Source organism: Trichosurus vulpecula, chromosome 2, assembly GCF_011100635.1.
Source record: "Trichosurus vulpecula isolate mTriVul1 chromosome 2, mTriVul1.pri, whole genome shotgun sequence".
Classification (NCBI taxonomy): domain Eukaryota; kingdom Metazoa; phylum Chordata; class Mammalia; order Diprotodontia; family Phalangeridae; genus Trichosurus; species Trichosurus vulpecula.
Window position 1 is genome coordinate 42,949,390 of NC_050574.1, and position 25,742 is coordinate 42,975,131.

At 41.3% G+C, this 25,742-nt stretch overlaps 1 protein-coding gene across 1 annotated transcript; it reads right to left on the reverse strand.

Moving 5' to 3' along the window:
* Positions 1-14,160: 14,160 nt before the first annotated feature.
* LOC118838279 (sialic acid-binding Ig-like lectin 10) lies at positions 14,161-25,571 on the reverse strand. Its single transcript, XM_036745530.1, has 8 exons — positions 25,222-25,571; positions 24,302-24,586; positions 23,895-23,945; positions 22,163-22,423; positions 21,779-22,063; positions 21,576-21,678; positions 16,515-16,581; positions 14,161-16,364 (listed from the first exon to the last, which is right to left on the reverse strand). Exons 1-8 carry the CDS (start codon positions 25,535-25,537, stop codon positions 16,164-16,166), a joined length of 1,569 nt encoding a protein of 522 aa, XP_036601425.1. The 5' UTR covers positions 25,538-25,571; the 3' UTR covers positions 14,161-16,163.
* Between the last annotated feature and the right edge of the window lie 171 nt (positions 25,572-25,742).

The window sequence follows — 25,742 nt, forward strand, 5'->3', positions numbered from 1 at the left end:
AAGTATGGTTAAGTGACATGACCAGGGTCACACAGCTAGTACATGTCTGAGGCTGGATTTGAACTCAACAAGAGATTTAAAATAGGTTCTATTAACTCCATTTGATTGAGCCCATGAAGTTCAACGAAGAAAAGTCTGTTTCAATGCCAGCTTCTCATGGAAATTTATCTGAATCCAAGGCACTATCCTGTCAGAGCAAATTTACCTAATCACTGAACATTTCATAGTGTTCAATCTCTTAAAAATAATATTGTGGGGGGACAGGTGAGAGGGACTGCATGAACCTTACTGTCATCATATTTGGCTTAAGAAGGGAATAACATACACACCCAATTGGATATGGAAATCTACTTACCCCATAGGAAAGTAGGGAGAAAGGGATAAGAGAGGGTGGGATGACAGAAGGTAGGGCATATGGGGGTAATCAAACACTTTTGAGGAGGAACAGTGTCAAAGGAGAGAATAGAATTAATGGGGAGATAGAAGGGAGGGAAATATAGTTAGTCTTTCACAACATAACTATTATGAAAGTGTTTGGCATGACTACACATGTGTAACATATATTGAATTGCTTGCCTTATCAGTGAGAGTGGATGAGGAGGGAGAAGGGGAGAGAATGTGGAACTCAAAGTTTTAAAAAATGAATGTTAAAAATTGTTTTTACATGCAACTGGGAAATAAGATATACAGGCAATAAGGTATGGGAATCTCTCTTGCCCTACAGGAAAGTAGAAGGGAAGGGATAAGAGAAAGGGGGTGATGGAAGGGAGGGCAGATGTGGGGAAGAGGTCATCAGAATGCACACCTTCTTGGGATCGGGGGAGGGGAGAAATGGGTACAAAATTTGGAACTCAAAATCTTGTAGAAGTGAATGTTGAAAAATAAAAATTAATTAAATAACAAAATAATATTTGCATTAGTTATAGCAAACATAATAAAATATCTGGTCTTATAGATCTGATCCCTAAGCACAAGACAAGGTGATAGTTCATTTGCTCTGACAAAGGAGAATAATAACAATGGACACTTAACTAAGGAGCTTTAAGGTTTACAAAGAATTTCCATCCATTATCTCATTGGTGAAGGAGCATGAAGGTGTTATTAGCTTCATGCTACTGCTGAGAAAACTCATGTTCAGGGCCGCTGTATGATTCCTCCCAAGTCACACAGCTAGTAAGCACTGGAGACTTGAACTTGTGACTTTCTGACTCCAAGTCCAATGTTCTTTCCCCTAAACCATGTTCTTTTTTAGGGCAAAGGAGAAAGTTCCTGTTTTTAGCAAATGAAACTAATACATCCCACACAACATCCTGTTACAACATCCATCTTCCTCCTTCCTTTACATCAGCCCCTACACCCAGCTTATTCTCTCTTACAAAGATGTAGCAACAGGCCCAGTCTTATGACACAGTGGAATACCAAAGATTGCCTTTCCCTCCTCCCTCAGTAAGAGGCTTCATGCTCCTAGCCCAAACTGTTATCCTCAAGGGCTTAGGAGCTGATTACTTAGGACTTATCCAGACAGAATCAGGAGACCAGAGGTTCTCAGGATCAGATTTCTAGAAGTGGGAGAGATCTCAGAGGCCATCTTGTCCGATTCCACCATTCTACAGATAACTGGGGCTTAGGGAAGTTGTGACTTGCCCACAGATTTAACTACAGGTTTTCTGACTGCATCGCCCATGCTCAGAGCACCAGAGCTCAAAGTACCTTTAGGACCTGAAACATAGAAAGTTAGAGATGGAGGAGAGCTTAGACATTAACTACTCCAATCTCCTTTTTTATAGATGGGGAAACAGATGCAGAGAAGGGAAACGATTTGTCCAAAGTCACACAGAAATTTAAGCCTTTACTCCCCAAAATCAGAAATATACTTCTTTATTAAGAGAGCTAAATTAATAACAAATAAATAATAATAATATGAATAATATACATCCAAAGAGAGCAAGTTGTCCAAGAGGACAAGTACCATTTGCTGCCTTTGTCCCTACCTCTTGACTTATTAATTCTTGCTGAAAGTAACCTTGTTTGTTTTTCATACTAAGTCCTAAAAGAATTCTTTTAATTCCACTATTTATATTCTCAATCAAAAGCCTGGCCCAAAGTGTGTTAACACCTCCAATCTTCAATACTTTAGTCCAGTTTGGTACCCAGTACAAGGGAAGTGACAATGTGACTGTATTCTGCCTTCGTCAGGCTCCACATTAAATAATATGTTTCTTTCTGGTGTCCTGGTTTAGGAAGGGCAGTGATACCATGGACAGCTCCAAGAGGACGGTAACTTGAGGAATGACCTTAAGATCAAGTCCTATGACAATTAATTTAAAGTCCTCAACAAGAGAAGTCAACAAACAAATCATGTCTTTTGAGGATGAGTTGAATATCAAATTCACAAGCAAAATCATGTCCTCTAAGGATTAGTTGAAAGTTAAATCAAGACATCAACAAGCCAATTATATTTTATGAGGATTAGATGAAAGAAGAGAAGATGCTTAACCTGGTAAAGAGCAGATTCATGGGAGTGGTGGGGATAGGGAGAGGACATGATGGATACATTCAGGTATTTGAGCTTGTCATGTGGATGAGGGGCTATGCTCATTCTTTCTGGCTTCAGAGGGCAGAACTAAAAGTCATGGGTGGAATTTGAAAACTAAACATTTAGAACTGATCTACGGAAAAACTTCTCAACATTTAGAACTCTCCAAAAGTATGATGGGTTACCTCAGGACAGATTAGTACTTCCTCCCTTTAAGTAGAAGTAAAGTGAGGATGACCGTTTCTTAGGTATGTAATAGGGTGCTTTCTTCAGCTGTGGATTTGACTGGAGTTGATTAGACTTTGAGGCTCCTTCCATCTCTGTGATTCAAAGTTTTAGGAGATTATTATCACCTTCAATGTCCTTTAATGTAGTTGAAGATTAAATTCATTTCATGACCTTACTTTCTTTTTCTCCATTGTATTTCCAGAAAGACTTTGTGGTTTGTGATGTATTAAGGAAAATTTTGCAAAGAACAAGAAATGTGTTTAGAGAAAGTGAGAGGCTAGTCAGAGCCAACAAGAAGAAAAATAGCAGCTGTATTTTGTACTCTCATTTGGCTTCCATCTTTTTAAAAATTTTTCTTCATTGGATGCTTTGTAAAGGTGTCAGGCAGACCTGGTAGTTACCCTGTTAAATAATTCTTTAGAAACCACCAAGGACCAGGGCCCCAGCCCTGAGCTCTGAATCAGAAGCAGAAGGGAAGGGGAGGAGGGGTTAGAATCTTCCTCACACCTCCATGAACCCAAGCTCCCTTCATTGTGGCCCAACTCTGAGGTCCATCTTAAGAAATGAATGAATGAATGAAAACATTTATTAAGTGCTTACAGTATTCAACACGCAATGCTGAGCCCAGGAAATGTAAACACAAAAACTGAGATTGTCCCTGCTCTTCAGGAACTCACATTCTATTGCAGGAAGCAACACAGCTGGCTATAAGCCAGAGGGAAAGGTCCCATAGTTCTTGGGGTAAGACAGTCAACCTCAGGGGAGTGCCTCTTCTTCATTGTGACTTCCATGAATAAAGTCTTATTTACATCAAATGTCAACTTCTTTGACAGTAGTAAGAATTTTGGTTGAGAATTTTCTTTTCCAGGTCTTCAGTAACTGTGGCTTCAACTCCTCTAGAAACAGCTCCCAGGTCACATCTTCATGAGGACTACTGCCTGGGATTATGTCTCTGAAGGTCAGGCTGGAATCATGAATGGTGGTCTGGGAGAGGTGCTGTCACCCCTCTCCCCAAATTCTTGTGTTTACCTGTTTAATTTAGCAACTAGTCAGTCATTGGTGGTGGTGAGGAAGGTGAGACTCTTTCCCACAGTGCTTGCTCCCTCAATGATGGCATCAGGACCTAAGTTGGAAGTCAGACTGATGGTCGACGGTGTACTGCCTCTCTTGAGGATCTAGGGTTTACCTGCCAGTGAGGGACCATAACACTCCCCACCATAGTGCTAACACTCTGTTCTGAGTGACATGATGAACGCTTCTCCTGTGTCAGAGAGAGAATCAGGTTATTAAGGAGCTGAGAGGAGCACTTTCCCAAAAGACAGTTGTTTGTATGTGTATCTCTTCCATGCAGCATTGTTGATTTACTTTCCTACTCTGATTTCATTAAATGTCTTGTGTTGATCCTTTAATGTCAGGCTGGTTTGACCTTTTTTCCATTGCCTATTAACTTATGTTGCCTTATCTTTTTAATAATTAAGATATTTTTATTTTTAGTTTACAACACTCAGTTCCACATAATTTTGAGTTCCAGGTTTTCTTCCCCCCCCCACCCTCCCGAAGACAGCATGGAATCCGATATATCTTCTACATATAACTTCGCATTGAACTTATTTACACAATAGTCAAGTTGTAAAGAAGAATTATGACCAATGGAATGAATCATGAGAAAGAAGAAATAAAACCAAAAAAAAACCAAACCACAATAACAAAAACAAAGGAGAAAGAAAAAGCAAAGGGAAAAAAGGATAGCATACAGTGTGCCTCAATCTGCCTTCAGGCTCCATAGTTCTTTGGATCCAGATAGCTCTCTACATCATGAGTTCTTTGGAGTTGTCTTTGAACTTTATATTGATGAGAAGAGCAAAGTCTATCAGGGTTAGTCATCACAAAATCCATATATCTGTGGTTGTGTATAAGGTTCTCCTGGTTCTGCTCCACTCACTCAGCATTATATCATGTAGGTTTTTCCAGGCTATTATGAAGTCTGTATCTTCTCCATTTCTTATAGCACAATAGTATTCCATTACCTTCATATACCACAACTTGTTCAGCCATTCTCCAATTGATGGGCATCCCCTTGATTTCCAATTCTTTGCTACTACAAACAGAGCCACTATAAATATCTTTGTACATATGGGTCCTTTTCCCACTCATGTGATCTCTTTGGGATACAACCCTAGAAGTGGTATTGCTGGGTCAAAGGGTATGAATATTTTTGTAGTCCTTTAGGCATAGTTCCAAATTGCTCTCCAGAATGGCTGCATCACTTCACAACTCCACCAGCAATGTAACAATGTTACAATTTTCCAACATCCTCTCCAGCATTTATCATTTTCCTGTTTTATCATTTTAGCCAATCTGAAAGGAGAGATGTGGTACCTAATAGTTGTTTTGATTTGCATTTCTCTAATCAGTACTGATTTTGAACATTTTTTCATATGCCTACAGATATCTTTAATTTCTTCCTCTGAAAGCTGCCTGTTCATATTCTTTGACCATTTCTCAACTGGGGAATGACTTGTATTCCTATAAATTTGGCTCAGTTCCCTGTATATTTTAGAGATGAGGCCTTTATCAGAGACACTAGTTGTAAAGATTTTCTCCCAGTTTTCTGCTTCCCTCCTAATCTTTGTTGTATTGGCTTTTTTATACAAAAACATTTCAATTTAACATAATCAAAATTATCCATTTTGCATTTTGTAATGCTCTCTATCTCTTGTTGGGTCATGAATTCTTTTCTTTTCTGTAAATCTGACAGGTAAACTATTTCTTGCTTTCCCAAAATGCTTATAGTATCAGCCTTTATTCCTAAATCATGAACCCATTTTGACTTTATTTTGGAATATGGTGTAAGATATTGGTCTATGCCCAGTTTCTGCCCTACCATTTTCCAATTTTCCCAGAAGTTTTTGGGAAATAGTGAATTCTTAGCCCAGAAGCGGGATTCTTTGGGTTTATCAAAGAGTAAATTGCTATAGTTGTTGACTACCGCATCTTGCATACCTGACCTATTCCATTGATCCACCACTCTGTTCCTTAGCCAGTACCAGGTAGTTTTGATGATTGCTGCTTGATAGTACAGTTTAATATCTGGTATGGCTAGGCCACCTTCCCCAGCATTTCTTTTCGTTAATTCCCTAGATATTCTAGATCTGTTGTTCTTCCAGATGAATTTTGTTATTATTTTATCCAGCTCTGTAAAATAATTTTTTGGTAGTTCAATTGGTATGGCACTGAATAGACAGATTAATTTAGGTAAAATTGTCATTTTTATTATATTAGCTTGGCCTAACCATGAGCAACTGATATTTTTCCATTTATTTAGATCTGACTTTATTCACGTGAAAAGTGTTTCATAATTCTGTTCATATTGGCCCTGGGTTTGTCTTGGCAGATAGACTCCCAAATATTTTATAGTGTCTACAGTAACTTTGAATGGAATTTCTCTTTCTATCTCTTGCTATTGGGCTTTGTTAGTAATGTATAGGAATACTGAGGATTTATGTAGATTTATTTTATTTCCTGCAACTTTGCTAGAGTTGTTTATTGTTTCCAGTAATTTTTCACTTGATTCTCTAGGATTCTCTAGGTAAATTATCATATCATCTGCAAAAAGTGATAATTTAGTTTTTTCTTTGCCTCTTCTAATTCCTTCAATTTCTTTTTCTTCTCTTATTGCTACAGCTAACATTTCTTCGTACCAAATTGAATAGTAGGGGTGATAATGGACATCCTTGTTTCACCCCTGATCTTATTGTGAATGCATCTAGCTTATCCCCATTACAAATAATGCTTGTGGATGGTTTAAGGTAGATGCTACTTATAATTTTAAGGAAGGATCCATTTATTCCTATGCTTTCTAGTGTTTTTTAATAGTGATGGGTGTTGTATTTTGTCAAAGGCTTTTTCTGCATCTATTGAGGTGATCATATGGTTTCTGCTAGTTTTGTTGTTGATATGATCAATTATGCTGATAGTTTTCCTAATATTGAACCAGCCTTGCATTCCTGGAATAAATCCTACCTGGTCATAGAGTATTATTCTCATGATAAGTTGCTGCAATCTTTTTACTAATATTTTATTTAAAATTTTTGCATCGATATTCATTAGGGAAATTGGTCTATAATTTTCTTTCTCTGTTTTGAGTCTTCCTGGTTGGGGATTTAGTACTATATTTGTGTCATAAAAAGAATTTGGTAGGACTCCTTCTTTACCCATTTCCCCAAATAGTCTGTAAAGGATAGAAATTAATTGTTCTTTAAATGTTTGATAAAATTCACATGTAAAACCATCTGGCCCTGGAGATTTTTTCCTACGGAGTTCATTGACTACTTGCTCAATTTCTTTTTCTGAGATGGGGTTATTTAGAAATTTTATTTCCGTTTCTGTTAACCTGGGCAATTTATGTTTTTGTAGATATTCATCCATATCCCTAAGGTTATCACATTTATAGGCATACGATTGGGCAAAATAATTCCTAATTATTGTTCTACTTCCTCTTTATTGGAGGCAAATTCACCTTTTTTATTTTTGATACTGGTAATTTGATTTTCTTCTTTCTTTTTTTAATCAAATTTACAAAAGGTTTACCAATTTTGTTGGCTTTTTCATAAAACCAGCTCTTCGTTTCATTTATTAATTGAATAGTTTTCTTGATCTCAATTTTATTAATCTTGCCTTTGATTTTCAGTATTTCTAATTTGGCATTTAATTGGGGATTTTCAATTTATTGTTTTTCTAGCTTTTTCAGTTGCGTGCCCAATTCATTGATCTCTTTTTTTCTCTATTTTATTCATGTAAGCATTTAGAGATATAAAACTTCCCCTAAGAATTGCTTTTGCTGCATCCCATAAGTTTTGGTATGTTGTCTCATTATTATCATTCTCTTGAATGAGGTTATTAATAGTTTCTGTGATTTGTTTTTTGGCCCACTCATTCTTTAGAATTAGATTATTTCGTTTCCAATTAATTTTTAGCTTATTTTCCATGGTTCTTTATTACAAATAATTTTTATTGCATTATGATCTGAAAAGGATGCTTTGACTACTTCTGCCATTCTGCATTGGATTGTGACGTTTTTTGCCCTAGTATATGGTCAATTTTTGAGTATGTGCCATGAACCACTGAGAAAAAAAAGTATATTCCTTTTTATCCCCATTCAGTTTTCTCCAGAGGTCTATCATATCTGCCTTTTCTAAAATTCTGTTCACCTCCTTAACTTCTTTCTTGTTTATTCTGAGGTTAGATTTATCAAGTTCAGAGAGGGGGAGGTTGAGGTCTCCCAATATTATAGTTTTGCTGTCTATTTCTTCCTGTAACTCCCTTAACCTCTCCTCTAAGAATCTGCATGCTATACCACTTGGTGCATATATGTTAAATAATGATATTGCTTCATTGTCTATGGTGCCTTTTAGCAGGATATAGTGTCCTTCCTTATCTCCTTTAATTAGATCTATCTTTGCTTTTGCTTTGTCTGAGATTAGGATTGCTACTCCTGCTTTTTTTACTTTAGCTGAAGCACAATATATTCTACTCCAGCCTTTTACCTTTATGCTGTGTGTATCCCCCTGTTTCAAATGTGTTTCTGGTAAACAGCATATTGTAGGATTATGGTTTTTAATCCATTCTGCTATCTGCTTCTGTTTTATGGGAGAGGTCATCCCATTCACATTCCCAGTTATGATTACTATCTGTGTCTTTTTCTCCATCCTATTTCCCCTTGTTTATGCTTTTATTTCTCTCTTTTCCCTTCCACTTCTCAACAAAGTTTTGCTTTTGACCACTGCCTTCCTCAGTTTACACTCCCTCTTGATTCCCCTCCCTTACCTTACCATATTCCACTTGCTACTTCTTCCTTCCCTTCTCACCACCCCCCACCCCTACCTTTTTTTTCCCTTTCTCCTCCTACTGTCTGTAGGACAAGTTAGATTTCTATACTTATCAGGGCATGTTATTCCCTTCTTGAACCAAATCCAATGAGAGTAAAGCTCAAATGCTGCTCTTCTCCCTCCCTTCTTTGCCTCTACTACAATATGTTTTTGTGCCTCTTTGTGTCATATTATTTACCATTTTCTACTCCCTGCTTACCTCTTCTCCCAGAACCATCCCTTTATATCTCTTAATTATTTTTGTCATTATGTCGGTTATTTTATACTGATATCCACATTCTGTGAATACGCCTTCCAATTGTCATAATGAGTATACTATTCTCAAGATTCACACACACACACAGACACATATATGTATGTATAACATATAGAAAACAAAATGATCCTATATAAGGATGTAATTAATTAGCCTTATTGATTAACTAGGGATTCTCCTCCTATTTACCTTTTTACGTCTCTCTTGAGTTTTGTATTTGGAGATCAGAGTTTCCATTGAGCTCTGGCCTTTTCATCAGGAAGGTCTGGAATTCCCTTATTTCATTGAATGTCCATCTCATTGCCTGGGAAATTATTCTCAGTTTTGCTGGGTAGCTGATCATTGGTTGTAGTCCAAGCTCCTTTGCCTTTCGGAATATCGTATTCCAACTTCTCCTGTCATTTAATGTAGAAGCTGAAAGATTCTGCGTGATCCTGACTCTAGTCCCATGATATTTGAATTGTTTCTTTCTAGCTTCTTGCAGGATTTTCTCCTTGACCTGGTAGTTTTGGAATTTGGCTATAATATTTCTTAGAGTTTTCAATTTGGGATCTTTTTCAGGGGGTGATGGATGGATTCTTTCGATGACAATTTTACCCTCTGGTTCTAGCACCTCTGGGCAATTTTCCTTAAGGATTTCATGGAAGATACTGTCCAGGCTCTTTTTTTCATCATAGCTTTCAGGTAGACCAATAATTCTTAGATTATCTCTTCTGGATCTATTTTCCAGGTCAGTTGTTTTTCCAATCAGATATTTCATGTTTTCTTCTATTTTTTCATTTTTTAGATTTTGTTTGACTGATTTTTGATGTCTCATAGTCTTCTACTTGCCCAATTCTAATTTTTAACGTTTTATTTTCTTCCTTTGTCTTCTCTACCTCATTTTCAATTTGCTTAATTTTACTTTTCAATGAGGCATTTTTCCAATTATGTTCTGATTTTCCTTAACCAATTCCCAGATTTTGCCTTTTAAAGATTTGTTTTCCTCATTGAATTTTTTTCCCATTTTTTCTTTTACCTCCCTAATTTGGTTTTTGAAGTCCTCCTTGAGTTCTTCCAGGAATGCTTTTTGGTCCGCAGACCAGCTCACTTTCCCTTTTGACGTTTGAGATGTGGGTGTAGTATCTGTGCTGTCCTCTTCTGAATTGGTAATTTGATCTTCCCTGTCTCCATAATATGAATGAATCATCTTTGAAAGCTTCTTGCTATTCTTTTTCATGGTGTTTTTTCCCTCCTGGTTTCTGAAGTGGGTCTCTGCTTCTGGGGCTCAGGGGGCTCTGTCCCAAGTTTCTTGTTTTGGAATCTAGTTTTATGTGCTATGGCCTCTGGTTTCTTGAGGTGTGGGGGTGGGGTGGTCTGGCTGCTGGGGGTTTTCTCTTCCCTAACACTGCTCTATAGCAGGGGTGATCTCAGCTTGTATCTGTGTTGGTATCTGCCACTTCCCCTGGCTGTGCAAAGCCAAGTCTGGGGTCCTGGCATTGATGTTAGTTAGCTCCACCCCCTGGGGCTCAGTTACTTTCCTTGTTCTGCTGAGCTCAGGGCTGCTGGGACACCTCTCTTCCTGCACTAGTCACCTTCTGCCACCACAGGAAGGGCACTCTCCCCCACTTCTCTAACTACTGAACCCCACTCCCTTTCTAGCTCCTCTGTTTCTCCTAAGGTTTTATTCTCTGGGTTTATTCAAGGGAGGGACATGAGCCATTTTATCTGGCCATCATGGCTCCTGGAAGTTCAGGAAGGTGAGTTTCAAACCTTTAGACTGTGGGTTGGAGGCCTCTGGGCTAGCTGCTCCCATGGCTGCAGGCTCTGCGCTCCTACGGACTCCTGTCCTGGGCTCGGCTGCTTCGATTTTTTGAAAGAATTCACTGAATGGAGTTTTGAGCCATGCTGACTAAATCCATTTGAACCTGCTAAGTGAAAATAGCACCCCAAGCCCAGGAAGCAGTAAGGGCACCCAGAGTCATCTGGAGAGCAGGAACTGAAAAACCATGCTGTGTGAGTCTGGCTGCTGCAATGTCAAACTTCTGCCTCTTACTGAGCTTGCTGACCACTCAAACCTCTAGATATTTTACCTTATAAACTGTTATGTAGACATGCTTGCCCTATGCTACAATTGTACAGTTTATTTTTTCAAGGTTTTTAAAAAGCAATTTGTCAGTCTCCCTCACTACTCTCCCTGCACCCAATGAGGAAACTAGACAAACACATGCACACTCTCTCTGGTTGTGTCTCTCTGAAAAATAAACTCTTTAGAACATAGTTGCATAGTCTGGCAAAGCAAATTCCCACTTTGGTAATGCCTGAAAACCTATGTCCCTTCCCGCAATTTAAGTTCATCATGTCTCTACCAGGAGGCATTCTTCTCCATTTCTTTGCACTTGTGCTTTTTTATTGTATTGACCTGCATTCTGAAGTCTTTCAAAATTGTTTTCTCTTATTTTTTGAATTTCCTCTTCGTTGGTGGTGAATTCACCCTTTTCATTTTTGATACCAATAATTTGGTTTTCTTCCTTCTTTTTAAAATCAAATTAACCAAAATTTTACCTATGTATTGTTTTTTTTATAAAACCAGATCTTACTTTTATTTATTAGTTCAATAGTTTTCTTAATTTCAATATTATTAATCTCTCTTTTGGTTTTCAGTATTTTTAATTTGATATTTAATTGGGGATTTTTAACTTGTTCTTTTTTCTAGTTTTTTTAGTTGAATGCCCCTCTTTCTCTATTTTATTCACACAAGCATTTAGAAATATAAAACTTTCCCTAAGAACCACTTTTGTTGCATCCCATAAGTTTTGGTATGTTGCCTCGTTATTGTCATTGTCTTAGATGAAGTTACTGATTGTTTCTATGATTTATCCTTTAACCTATTCATTCTTTAGGATTAGATTATTTAGTTTCCAATTACTTTTTAGTCTATCTTTCCATGGCCGTTGATTACAGGTAACTTTTATAGCGATCCGAAAAGGATGCATTTAATAGTTCTGCCTTTCTACATTAGATTGTGAGGTGTTTATGCCCTAGTACATGCTCAAGTTTTGTCGAAATTGTTTTCCTTTGTAATGTGGTTATCACTGCATAAATTCTTCTAGTGCTGTCCTGCCTCAGCTCATGAAGCATTGCCCTGTTTCCTCTGAAATTGTCCAGTTCATCCTTTCTAATGGCACAATAGTATTCCATTGCATTCATCTGTCACAATTTTTTTAGCCATTCACCAATAGGATGACAGCCCTTTGGTTTCCACTTCTTGATTATCAAGAAAAGAGTTGATATAAATACTTTTGTCCACAAGAATCTTTTTCCTTTCTTTGATTTCTTTAGATGTAAGTGTACCAGTGCCAAGCTGAGGAGGCCTGGTCCCAATTTGTTATGCAATTGACATGCATAGCTTAATAAATTGATAAGCCACCCTTTGACCCAGCAATAGCACTACTGGATCTATACTCCAAAAAGATCAAAGGAAATTTACAAAACTATTTATAGCACCTCTTTTTGCGGTGGCAAAGAACTGGAAATTGAGGGGATTCCCATCAAAGAAGGAATGGCTGAACAAATCATAGTATATTATCATGATGGAATACTACTTCACTGTAAGAAATGATTAGCAGGATGCTTTCAGAAAAACCTGGGGAGACTTACATGAACTGATGCAAAACAAAGAAAATAGAACAAGGAGGACATTGTACAGAGTAGCTGCAATTCTGTATGATGATCAGCTGTGAAGGACTTAGATATTCTCAGTAATATAATGATCTAAGGCAAGGACTTATGATGAAAAATGCTATTACCTCCAGAGAAAGAACTGGAGTCTGAATGCAGATTGCAGCAAGCTTTAAGAACTCTTTTATTTTCCTTTTTTTTTGTTTTTTTGGTCTGTATTTTCTTTTTTAACATGGCTAATATGAAAATGTTTTGCATGACTGAGCATGTATAATCTACATCATATTGCTTGCCTTTCCAAGGAGGTAGGAAAGGAGGAGAAAGGAAAAGAATATGGAACACAAAATATTTTTAAATAAAAGGTAAAATTTTTTAGGTGTAATTGAGAAAAAATGAAAATTAAGTGTAAAAAAAAAATAAATTGACATTCCCAGAAGCTCGAACCTTTGTTTCCTCAGTTATTTCAGATTTCATCCATCACAATCTGTCTCTGTCTATCTATCTTTTTATTTATCTGTCTGTCTAACTATCTGTATCTCTGTTCAACTCATTCTCACATTGGTACAGTCTTCTATAGGTTTAAAAGGCCACAGGATCAGGCAGTAGAAAGAGACCCCACTTTGCAGTTAGGGGAATCTGGTTTGAAACCAGGCTCTGTCACTTCCCACCCATGTGATGTGACTTCAGGGAAATTGCATTTCCCCTCTGCTCTTCTGTTTTTCCATTTGTTAAGCAAGAAGGTTGCACCAGATAATCTACTTGTCACCACAGTCCTAATGAGATAAATGGTCAAGGTGTTATTGTCCTAAAGAGGGGAAGGAACTCTTGTAAGGTCACACAGCACAAAAACCACGATGCCATCTAGATCTTTTATACATGCATATGGAGAAACTGAGGAAGGGACATGAGCAAGGTTTTTGCAGGTAATAATAATAGCTAACCTTTCCAGGTTTGTGAAGGCAGCCAGGCAGTGCCATAGTGCACAGAGCACTGGATCTGGAGTCGGGGAGACCCGAATTCAAAACCTGCCTCAGAGACTTCCAAGCTGTGTGATGCTGGGCAAGTCACTTGACCTCTGTTTGACTCAGTTTACTCATCTGTAAAATGAAGATAATATTAACACCTAACTCCCAGGATTGCTGTAAGAATCAAATGGGAGGATATTTGTAAAGCACCTGGGAAATCTTAAAGTGCCCAGTAAATGCTAGTGACTTCTATCATGAGATATCTCACATTGGATCATCAGATTATAGATTTAGAAATGAAAATGACCATAGGGATTTAGTCTCCTCATGTTACATCTGAAGAGACAGATAAGACAGATAGAGATTAGGTGGTGGGATTTAAATTCAGGTCTATACACTCAGCCACCAAACTACAGACACAGGTGGTTTTGAACCCACATCCCCCATGTCCACAACCAGTGTTTCTGGTGCTATGGCAGCACCTGGATGTGTCCTAAGGAACACAGAGTATCCCATTATAGTTTCTGTATGTGTCCTCAGCCCAGGTCACCACTCCTCCATGACATTCCCCAGGCACCTCTGGAGCAATGTGGAAGAGTGGAAGGAATGTTGGACATGGAGACAGAGTTTGATTAAGCAAAGATTTATTAAATATGAATTGTAGTGAAGGCACTGGGGAGACAAAAGGAAGAAGGTAGGGCCTTTCCTCAAGTAGCTCACATTTCCCTAGAGTGTGGGGAAGAGGAGATACAATATAAACAGTTAATTCATTGCAAGGTAAATCTAGGGTAGAGTTGGCCTCCCCACCAGGAAAACTGGGATCATAGATTTGGAGGCATATGCTACCTTCAAGATGATCTAGGGCAAACCCTTCATTTTAGAAGTGAGCAAATTTCAAGCCAAGCAGAATAGGAGATTTGTGCAAGGTCACAAAGGGTAAGAAGTGATAAAGGTAGGATTTGAACCCAGATCCTGTAATTTCAGAGCCAGTGCTGTACCATCTTTGGGCTCCACTAGCTTTGTGATTCTGAGCATGTCATTTAACTCTAAGCAACCTAGGCAATTCAGGTAACTATGTCTTTAAAGCTAGAAGTAGCAATATCCCTATGCTGAAGAAATCATAGGAGAGAAAGACAGAGATAAAAATACAGAGTCAGAGACGATAAGAGAAAGGAAGGAAAGAAAACAGGAAGAGGAGGAAAGAAAAGATGAAATGAAGGGAGGAAGGAAGGAAAGAAAGAAAGAAAGAAAGAAAGAAAGAAAGAAAGAAGGAAAGAAGGAAAGAAAGAAGATAGACATTAATAAGTGAGAGTTTGAGTTCTAGCCTTATCCTTTGCTGGTTGTGTTATTTTGTGCAGTGCTGTATAAAGGATAAAGTTCTGGACTCAGAGAGAGGAAGACCTGGGTTTGATATCTCCTCAGATATTTACTACATACATGTATATCTTGAGAAAGTCACTTAATCTCCCTTGGCTTCAATTACCTGAGGCATAAAATGAGGGGGCTGGGCATAATAACCTTTGAGGTCTAACTTGATACTGTTTCTTTCTGAATCTCAGTTTCCTCAAAAGTGAAATTAGGTTGGAAATACTCAAGCACCAAACCCAGGGCCTGCATGGTAGCTACTTAGTAAACATGAAGCTGAAATGTTTGATAAATGACCTTACTACTGGGACTTACTCATTACTTTGCTCTGTTTCTCACTAATGCTGTTATATATGATGGCATATTAGCAGTTCTTGTATTTGTCTCTTATTTCCTTGCTAGCCTGGAGGCTACATGGAGGGAAGAGTTTGGCTCATCCAAATCCTGTGTCTCTCCTAGAGCATAGTCTGAAATGGGAAATTCTGGATATGGCAGCACTAATCATCAAGCCAACCCAGCTTAGCAAAGGAACAATAAAGACACTTGGCCAAGTGAGTCCAAGGGACTGACCTATCCAACTGAGATGCTATGCCCTGTGAAGAGCTAGCACTGTTCAGTAGTAGAGTGACCCAGACCTGGACTAGCATAGCAACAAGGCCAGCAATATAGCACATGTACCATGCTAAGCAGTGAACTTTGCAAGAGCATTTCAGGAAAGACAAAAGTCACTGAGGCTTTGCAGTTCCAGAGTTGTAAGTTACCTTGGCCACATGTTTGTTATACACATGCCTCGTTATCATTCACTAAGACTTAGTGCTCCCTTTCTCCCTCAATACAGATATACACTGTGTTTATTGGTGGGAAAGTGGGTTTGAGGTTTTATAGAGGGATGCTTTGCAAATCTTGTTCTTGTTAGTGCTTTTGAATGTTATTGGGAAGCACACTGGTGGGGGCTCAGAAGCTATGGGGTTAGAGGTATGGTGGCCCATAAAAGTGATCCAAGGAGCCCAAGGTAGCAGATGGCTCTCTGAGGATCCCAATCAGTGAAGAAGAGTCTAACTTTGAGGAGGGGCCACCATACTGGGCTTGTGTTTTATCCCTTTACTAGACTGAAATTTCCATGAGCGTGGGGATTGTGCCTTATCCAATATCTGTCTGGAGAAGGTGTTTAATATGTTTGTGGAATGAATAATATGATAATGTCAGGGAAGAAATGACTTGCAAACAATCCAGCATAGAACCCAGGCTGAGGCCTCAACAGTTGCTCATTTGAACTTAATCTCTGAGTACTCAGTGAGGGGCTCAGTGGATACATGGTCTTCTCTGACTTTCGCTCCTTGGAAGTTGAGGCAAGCATAATGTGACTCATCTAGTCCATCCTCTGGAGCTGCTGGGGTTGGGGCTATGTCTGCTGCTGGTGAAATGGGATCGAGAGACAGGTCCTCCCAGGATGGCCTCTTGGGGTCCTGGAGAAAGGGCAAAGGGGTGTGCAGTCAAAGCAGATCCCCAGCATCATGAGAGGAGTAGAAGGTGGGGGAGATGGCCTTGGGACAGAGGGAGCTGGGGACTGAGAGAGTTTGGTGAACAATTGGGCATTGGGGGCTGGTATACTCTACCTCCACTCGTGCCCTGGATTCTTCTCCTGCTGCTGCTACCACTGATTTCTTCCTGAGCATCTTTACCCTGTGGAGGTAGAAAGGCAGAGTTTGTGCAGGGGAGAGAACCTGAGACTTGGAGAAGTAGGGCCCTGTCACTCACCGTCTGCCTGACCCAGGCAGGCCATACCATTTTCCCTCAATAGCTTCATTAGTCGAATGAGGCAATCAGACTCCAGGGTTTCAAAGGTCCCTTCCCCAGTGATGTTCACCTGTTCTATGATCTCTAAGCTCCGAATTCCAATAAACCATGAACCACAGAAGGGTCTAGGAAAGACCATGGGACAGAGGATCAAGAGATTTGCACTTGTGACTATTTCCCTCTGGGATCTTGGGGAATTCCCCTCCTCACTCTAGGCCTCAGTTTCCTCATCTGTAAAGTGAAATGCTTGGATGAACTTGTCTCTAAGGTCTCTTTCAGTTATACATCTTGTGACCCCATGGGATTCAACTGCCTCTAATCATTGGGGCCTGAAGGCTTTATCCACTATTCTTCCCAAATGGGTCCTCACTGGAGCAAGGTAATCCTTCTACTCCTCTTTAGTCAATTCTGTCTCCCACTAACCACGGCAGCAATTCCAAACCTTCTCTTCTGTCCTCAGGCACCTTATCCCTATCTTCTCAGCTGAGGAGTGTCCCTCAGACTTCACCCAAAAGATTGAGGCCATTGCTTGCGAACTCCTTCTTGTCCCCTCTTCCTCTCCTCACATCACTGAGACATATGAAATGTCTTCCTCACCCGCCATCACTGAGATGTCTTCCATACCTCCTCCTTTACTCTAGTCATGAATGAAGAAGAGGCTCTCCTTCTTTTCCAGACTGAAGCCTCAACCTGCACCCTTGACCCCATCTCTTCCTGTTGCAGATGCTTTCACTGTTTCCCCCACTCTCTCTTGACTGAAATCACTGCCTATCTACTGACTCCTGCCCCACTGCCAATAAACATTCCTATTTTGCCCCCATGCTTAAGAAATGAAAGTCACCAATCACCTCCTGAAAGAGATCCCAAAATGAAAACTCCCAGGAATGTTATAGCCAAATTCCAGAGCTGAGAGGTCAATTAGAAAATATTGCAAGCAGCCAGAAAGAAACAGTTCAAATACTGTGGAACCACAATCAGGATCACATGAGATTTAGTTTCAACTACTATAAAGGGCTGGTAGGTAAGAGAGTGGATAGATTGCCAAGCCTAAAGTCATGAAGACTCATCTTCGTCACTTAACCCTCTTTGCTTCAGTTTTTCCATCCTTCAACTATGTTGTAGAAGGAAATGGCGAAGTGCTTCAGTATTTTTCCAAGAAAAACCTAAACAGGGTCACAAAGAGTCAGACCCAACTGAAACAACTGAACAACAACTTTAAGGGAACAGAGAACTTGGAATTTGAGTGTCCAGAAGGCAAAGTAGTTAGAATTACAACCAAAATAACCTAGCTGGCAAAACTGATTATAATTTTACAGGGGAAAATGTGTACTGAATGAGATAGAAGAGTTTCAAGCATTCCTGATGAAAGACCAGAGCTGAATAGAAAATTTTACATTCAAACACAGGACTCAAGAGAAGCATAACAAGGTAAACATGAAAGAGAAATCATAAGGCACTCCATAAGGTTAAACTGATTACATTTGTATATGGGAAGATGATACATGTAACTCCTTAGAATTTTATCATTGTTGGGGCAGTTAGAAGCCAAGTATATAGACAGAGGGCAGGGATATAAGTCTATTGTGTTGGGATGATGTAAAACAAAAAAAGAATGGAAGAGTGAAAAAGAGGGATTCACTTGGAGAGGGAGAAAGGGAGAAGAATAAAGAAAATTATTACACATAAAAGGCCTGCAAGGAAGAGTTTTTACAATGGAGAGGGACCTGGAGGAGAGGAGTGGAGCGGGGAGTGGAGAAAGGAGTGGTATCACTTGAACCTCACTCACATCTGAACTAGCTCAAAGAGGAAATTGTATAATTTCTTTCTCTCTCATTCACACACACATACACACACACACACACACACACACACACACACACACACACACACACACACAAACACACAGAGTCAGATTTAGAAATTCATCTTACCCAACAGGGAAGTGGGAGGGGAAGGAGGCCAAGCAGTGCCAGAAATTTACTACAAAGCAGTAATCATCAAAATAATCTCATAGTGGATAAGAAAGAGAGTGGTTGATTAATGGATTAGGCACACAATATTCCAAAGTAAAAGACCACAGTACCTAGTGTTACTCAAAGATAAACTCAAAGATCCAAAGTTATTGGGCTAAGAACTCACTATTCAACAAGCCTCACAGGGAAAACTGGAAAGCAGTCTGGCAGAAATGAAATATAGACCAAATCTCACCCCATATAGAAGATCAGTTCAAAATGGATACATGATGTAGATGTGAAGAATGATATCATAAGCACATTAGAGGAACATGGAAAAAATTCCTTGTCAAATCTAAGGAAAAAGGAAGAGTCTAAAGAGGAGATAGAGAGGATCACAGGAGACAAAATGGATATTTTTGATTACATGAAATGAAAATTTTTCCACAAACAAAACCAATGAAGCCAATATTAGAAAGAAAGCAGGAAACAGAAAAAAATTACATCACATTTCTTGGATAAAAGTCTCATTTCTCAAACGTATAGGAAACTGACCCAATTTTTTAAAAAGATACTATTCAATTGATAAGTGGTCAAAGCATATGAATAGTCACTTTTCAGAAGAAGAAATCAAAGTTTTAAATACTCATATAAAAAATCACACTGTCAATAAATCATTGGAGAAATGCACATTAAAATAACTCTGTGGTTCTACCTCATACCCATTATACTGGCTTATATAACAGAAAAGAAAAGTGCTGAATGCTGGAAGCGATGTGGAAAAATAGAGACACTAGTCCATTTTTGGTGGACCTGTGAACTGGACAAAACATTCTGGGGAACAATCTGGTACAATGTCCAAAAGGCTACAAAAAACTATATACCCTTTGCCCACCCCCCCAATATTGCTACTAAGTCTGTACTCCACAGATATCAAAGACAAAGGAAAAAGACCTATATGTGCAAAAATATTGATAACTCTTTCAGTGGGAGCTAAAATTTAGAAATTGAGGAAATACCCATCAATTGGGAAATGGTTGAACAAATTGTGGTATATGGTTATGATGGAATACCGTTGTGCTATAAGAAATGAAAATGGAGTAGTTCAGAAAAACCTGGGAAGACTTACATGAACTAATGCAAAGTGAAATGAGCAGAAACAGGAAAATATTATACACAGTAATAGCATGAATTTATTGTAGGGATGATCAACCATGAAAAAATTAGCTACTCTAATCAAGACTCCACAAAATTCCAAAAGTCTCATGATGAAAAAGCTATCCTACTGCAGATAGAGAATTGATGAACTATGAGTGCAGAACGAATTATTTTTTTCAACTTTTAGGAAATATGTCTTGCATGACTTCATATGTATAATGGGTATTGTATTTCTTTCCTTTTCAATGAATGGGAGGAGGGAAAGATTTCAGAACTGAAAATAAAAATTTTAATGAAAAAAAAGAAAAATATAAAATAAAATAAAATGACTGATGCAGATGAAGAAGCCCACCAACCAACTTGGCTTTTTAACAAAGACAGGCAACAAGAGGAAGAGTGAATGCAAGTGTACCAGTGCTTCAGCAAGTTGAGATCAGGGACATTCAAGCTGGGAAGGAGCCAAAGCTGGGGTGGGGTGGGAGCTAAAGATGAAGAAAAGGGCAGAGGGAAGAGGTGGGAAAAGGCACAGGGCTATTGCTTGGAGTAGATGGGAGAAGGACAAAGCTCTGCAGAGAGAAGGGAGCTTCCCATCTTGTATCTGTTTCTCCATGAAGGGGAAAGACCATTGGAGAGAAAAGGTCATAATGAAAGCAATAAAGGCACGGGGGAACCATGTCAGAATTTCAGTTTGGGCATTTAATTGGGGTTTTCTTGGACTACGTATGTTTCTTACAAGGATTTAGTTTTTTTTTCTCATTGGGAGGGAGAGAAAATAAATACTAAAATAAAAACCAACATTTTTAAACATATCAGAGGCTCCACACAATGGAGAAGGGCAAGTGTCCTAATTTTTTAAGAGTGAAATTTTTAGCCTCTTACCCTGGAATCTTCCCTCCTCCTGTCAAGCACCTGTTCTGAGGAATGATCAGGTCCATTCAGCAGACCACCTCCCCTTCATCTCACTCCTTTGGGGAAAGGGCCCTGGATGGTGTGGGGACCAAATCCAGCTCTGCCCCTCACTACCTGTGACACTGGGCTCATCATTCAGCTTGGAGAATTGGAAAGGGGGAGGGACCAGGAAAGGAAACAAGAATGTACTCAGTAACTACTATGTGCCATGCACTGTGTCAAGGACTTATAGATACTATCCCATTCAATAACAATAATAAGAATAGCTAATATTTATATATCAATTACTATGTGCTAGACATTGTATGAAGTACTTTACAGATATGATCTCAGTTAATTATAATAATAGCTAACATTTATGTTGTGCCTAGGAAGTTAGGTGGTATTATTATCTGCATTTTACAGATGATGAAACTGAGGCAAATGGTTTTAAGTTACTTGCCCAGGTTCACACAGATCTAAATGTCTGAAGCAGGATTTGAACTCAGACCTTCATGGCTCCTGGCCCAGGGCTCTAACCAATGTGCCACCAGGTTCCCCATTTGACCTGAGAAGCTCAACTGCATCTGGAGTTAGGGGCCTGAATTATTTTAAATCATTACTTGACTATATACTGGGTCATAAATGTGACTTTGAGCAAATCACTCTCTATGAATCTCTGTTTGGTTTTTTTAATCTGTAAAAAGAAGGGTACCCAAACTTCCCTTCCAATTCTCCGTCTTAGAATCCTGTGAAATCTGTGCCTGAATTCAGAGAGGCATCAGCATCTGAGGATTTATGAGACATCAAAGCAGACTGTCATTTCCTGAATCACACTCCCGCCCCCCCAGATCCCCTCCTCAGCCCAGCCCCCACACTCACAGAATGAGAAGGAGGCAGAGGGCTAGCAGACCTGTGGTGCCAGCTCCGCAGAGGACACCCAGGATCATACTTTTTTGGAACACAAGAGGTGTCGCGGACTTATCTGGAAAAGAAACAAGTGTGGGGTGAACATGGGTGGTGACCATATTGGGCCCACTGTCCTCAGGGCCCTTGGCCCCAGCTTCCTCCCCTCCATTCCTCACCTGGTGCCAGATGGAAGAGCACGGTGTGGGTCCCTTGTGGGTTCTTCCCCTCACAGCTGAGAGTGATGTTGGGGACCCTCTCCATCTTCACACTCAGGCTGCTGTTGGCCCACGGCCCAGACCTGTTTGATGTCACCTGGAAGGTGTCGTTGCTGGTATTTCCCTCCACAGGCTTCCCCCCTACCCACCAGCGCAAGGAGGGGGCTGGCTCTGCTTGGACAGAACAGGTACAGAGCAAGCCCTCCTTGACCCATGAGCAAGAAGGTCTGAGAATCCTTGGGGCATCTGCGGAAAGATACAGGAGATCTTGCTCTTAGAGGGTGACACTCTCCTTTTTGCACCAGAACCCAAGCACCCCATGGTGCCCAGCCCCCACACACTCACACTGCACAGAGATGTTCAGGGAGGCCTGCTTGGAGCCCAGATGATGCTGAGCAAGGCAGGTGTAATTTCCTCCATCTTCTGGCTTCAGTTGCGGCAGATCCAGGTGCAGGATACCATTATCTGAGGGCTGGGAAGAGGCCAGGGTTTGGTCCCTCAGGATCCAGTTCAGTGCAGCTGGGGGATTGCTGTTGGTGGCACAGAGCAGGAGAAGAGACTGTCCCTCCTGCACCAAAAGAGCTGAGCTGTTTTCTGGGATAAACACTGAAAAAGATCAGGAGGTTCCAGGAGTGAGAACCTGGTGGGACCTCAGAGATCCCCTAGTCTCAACCTTCACTTACCCAGCATTGATCTGGGAGCTAGAAAGCTGGTGTGACTTCCCCAAGATCACATGAGGAAGGGGCAACTGGAAGAAGACAGCACCCTAGGCAGGAAAAATTTCCCTCAGGTCAGCCAAGCCTAGATTTCTGGCCCCTTCTTCTCCACTGCATCTTACCTGGCTGCTTCCTGGAACCAGACAGTGAAGGCCTCACCTGTCTCTCTTCCTGCTACCAGGCCACATTTAGCCTAGGTCATGTTCCCTGGCTTTCACTCAGATTGGTGTTCCTTCCTTTCTACCTTACTTCCTTCCTTCCACCCATCCATCCTTCCTTCTTTCCTTCCATCCATCTTTCTTTCCTTCCTTCCTCCCTTGCATCCTTCCTTCTTTCCATCCATCCTTCTTTCCTTTCTTCCTTCCTTTCTTTTTCCATCCATCCATCCTTCTTCGTTCCTTCCTTCCATCCATCCTTCCTTCCTTCCTTCCTTGCTTCCCTACCTCTTTCCTTCCTTCATTCCTTCCACTTTCCTTTACCTTCCTTCCTTCCTCCTGCATTGCTTCCTTCCTTCCTTTATTCCTTCCTTCCTTCCCATCTTTCTTTCTTTTATTCCTGAGGAGACTGAAATATCTGCACAGTGAGCCTGGAAATCTCACTTCATATGAGCCCATTGTAATCGCCACTAAGTTCCAGTTTCCCACACCCAGAAGCCCTATGGCCTCAAGGGACATACTGCACCATCCCCGACTGAGTGTCAAAGGTCTGCCTGGATGGCCAGACTCCTATCCCCCACTGACAGCAGCTCCCAGACCCATCCCCCATAGCCACTAACTACACAAGCTCCTTAAATCCCCCAGATCAGCCCTGAAACCAAAATCAATTCTCCAGATAGCAAAGCCTCCCCTCTGGCCTGGACTGTACAGAGCCAGGTCACCCCAACAGGGAAACCTTGATAGGTCCAGTGGACAAAGCACTTCCCTGGGGACCACACCCCAAGGTGGGACTTGTCCCTCTGAGCCTAAGCCTGGTGTACTGGAGAGATCACTGCATTTAGACTCTACATTTAGAGTTCACCCCTCTCTGCTGCTGGGGCCCTGTGTGAACTAGGTCAGGTCCTCCTCCCAGCTCTGAGCCTCAGCTTTCTCATCTGGAAAATGGGGGTAAGAACTCTCCCACACTTTATTTCCTGCAAGGGATGGCCAGAAAATGGTTTCTAAACCTTAAAGTTATGAGTAAACGTGAGCTGATGTCATTCCAAGAGGAAGGGCATCCCAGGACAAAGAGAATCTAGGCCTGGACAGTGAGATTCCCTGTCTCTCCTGTCTCCCTCATCTCCTGGACATCCATGCCTACCCTCAGGGTGGAAGCTGAACCACCCAGGTGCCCTCCCTGCCCTCGATCTGAGGCTCTGCTGATACCTGTTGTCCTGTTGTCCTGGGTGACGGTGATGGACACATTCTGCACAGCATCTGCAACAGAAGGACCAGGCTGGCTGGGGGCTGTGGCTCTCTGCCCAGTCCTGCATTCAGGCAGGGAAGCAATTAAATTCTAGAACCACAGAACATCAGAGTGAAAGGGAGCTCAGGGGCCATCTAGCCTGATCCCCACTTGACTGACATTGGGACATGAAACCATGGAGAATAAGGGAGAGAGAAAAAATAAGAAATCCCAGCCTGTGTCTCTGCTGGGAGGCAGCTTTCCCTGCCCTGGCTCAGGAAAAAGGCATCTGGTTTCCCAGGGCTGGACTGGGACCCTGGTCTTTTAATGCATCCTTCCCTCAACCCCCTTACTTGGGGGATGCAGGCCTCCTGCTCCCAGAACTCACAGGATACATTGAGTTGGATGGTTCTCTTTCTGTTCAAACGGCCTCCAGGAAGGGTCACCTGACAGGTGAGTTTGGTGCCATGATGCTGGGGCTCAGGGATGAAGGAGATCTCTGAGAAGTGGGATACCCCAGAGCTCTCTGACTTGGAGGAGAGGGCAGCCCCCATCCAGGAGAATTTGAAGGATCTGTTTTCCCCACAGGTCCATGGAAATGTACAGTTGAGAGTCACTGGGTTCCCTGACTCTAGCATCTCTGGAACAGAGATGTCTGGTTTCTGGATCAAGTCTGGAGAAGAGAAACAGTGAGCCATGGGCTGGGGAGGGGAATGAGGCCTCGAGTCCTTCTAGATGCTGCTACCTACCCCATTCCTCAGGTCCCTTTTGAGTTCATCTCATAGTAGGATGCCATTCAAGCCCCCCCTCCCTGCTCCTTACTAGCCTTCGGGGCATGCCCTGTCATCCTCAGCCCCTGAGTCTCTCATAGATCATTGGTTAAGAGGAAGTTGCATTAAAGGCAATAGAGAACAGTCCCTTCATTACACATAATGGGAAACTGAGTGCCAGAGAGAGAGAAGGGAAAATTATGGTTAAAATCCCCCACAGAGAGTCAGTCAGAAATCTGGGATTTGAATCTCCTTCCTGTGACAGCAGCTCCCGAGTTCTTTCCAGCACAAGCAGTGGCCCCTCTCAGCTTTGCCTGGGGTCCTGGCTCCTCCCAAAGAGGACCCCATCATGTTCCCTCCCCTTAGGCAGCTTCTCACACCCTTCCCTGGGTGTGTTCTCTCCCTGAGTGGGTTCCCCACATGTCCCCTATGTTCTATCACCCCTCCCATAGGGAGCTTCAGGGTCTCCCAGGCCAGCCCCTTCCCCAGACCTCCCTGCCTCATACACTGAGAACCTCCCAGGAAAGGAGCATCCTACCTGTCACATTCACATAAAGTAGCGGATTTCTGTAACTGTATTTCACATTTCCTTTTTCAAAACGGAAGAAATAATACCCCCTGTCTGAGGATTGGGCATCTGTGATACTCAGAGAGCAATTGTTCATGCTGGGATCCCCAAGAAGATGGAATCTTCCCTCGGCGTGCTCCTCCACCCACCGGAATAGGTTATTGGTGGCCATGGGACTGCCACGTATAGCATGAGTTCCATCTCTGAACCAATAACCATAAACTGTGATATGGTCATCGAGTAAGAGTGAATCGTCATAGAAGGTGCAGGGAACGTGGGCACACATCCCCTTCTGCACTGTCACTGAGGACTGCACCTCCAGTCTCTGGGATAGGCACCCTGAGGGCAGACAGAGGCCTGGTCAGCATCTCCAACTCTTCTCACCCCCTCACAGCAGCCTCCCTTTGCCCCAGTCCCACTCACCATCCCAGAGCAGAGGCAGCAGCAGCAGCAGCATCTATGAGGCAGGAGACAGGAAGACTCTGCCGAGG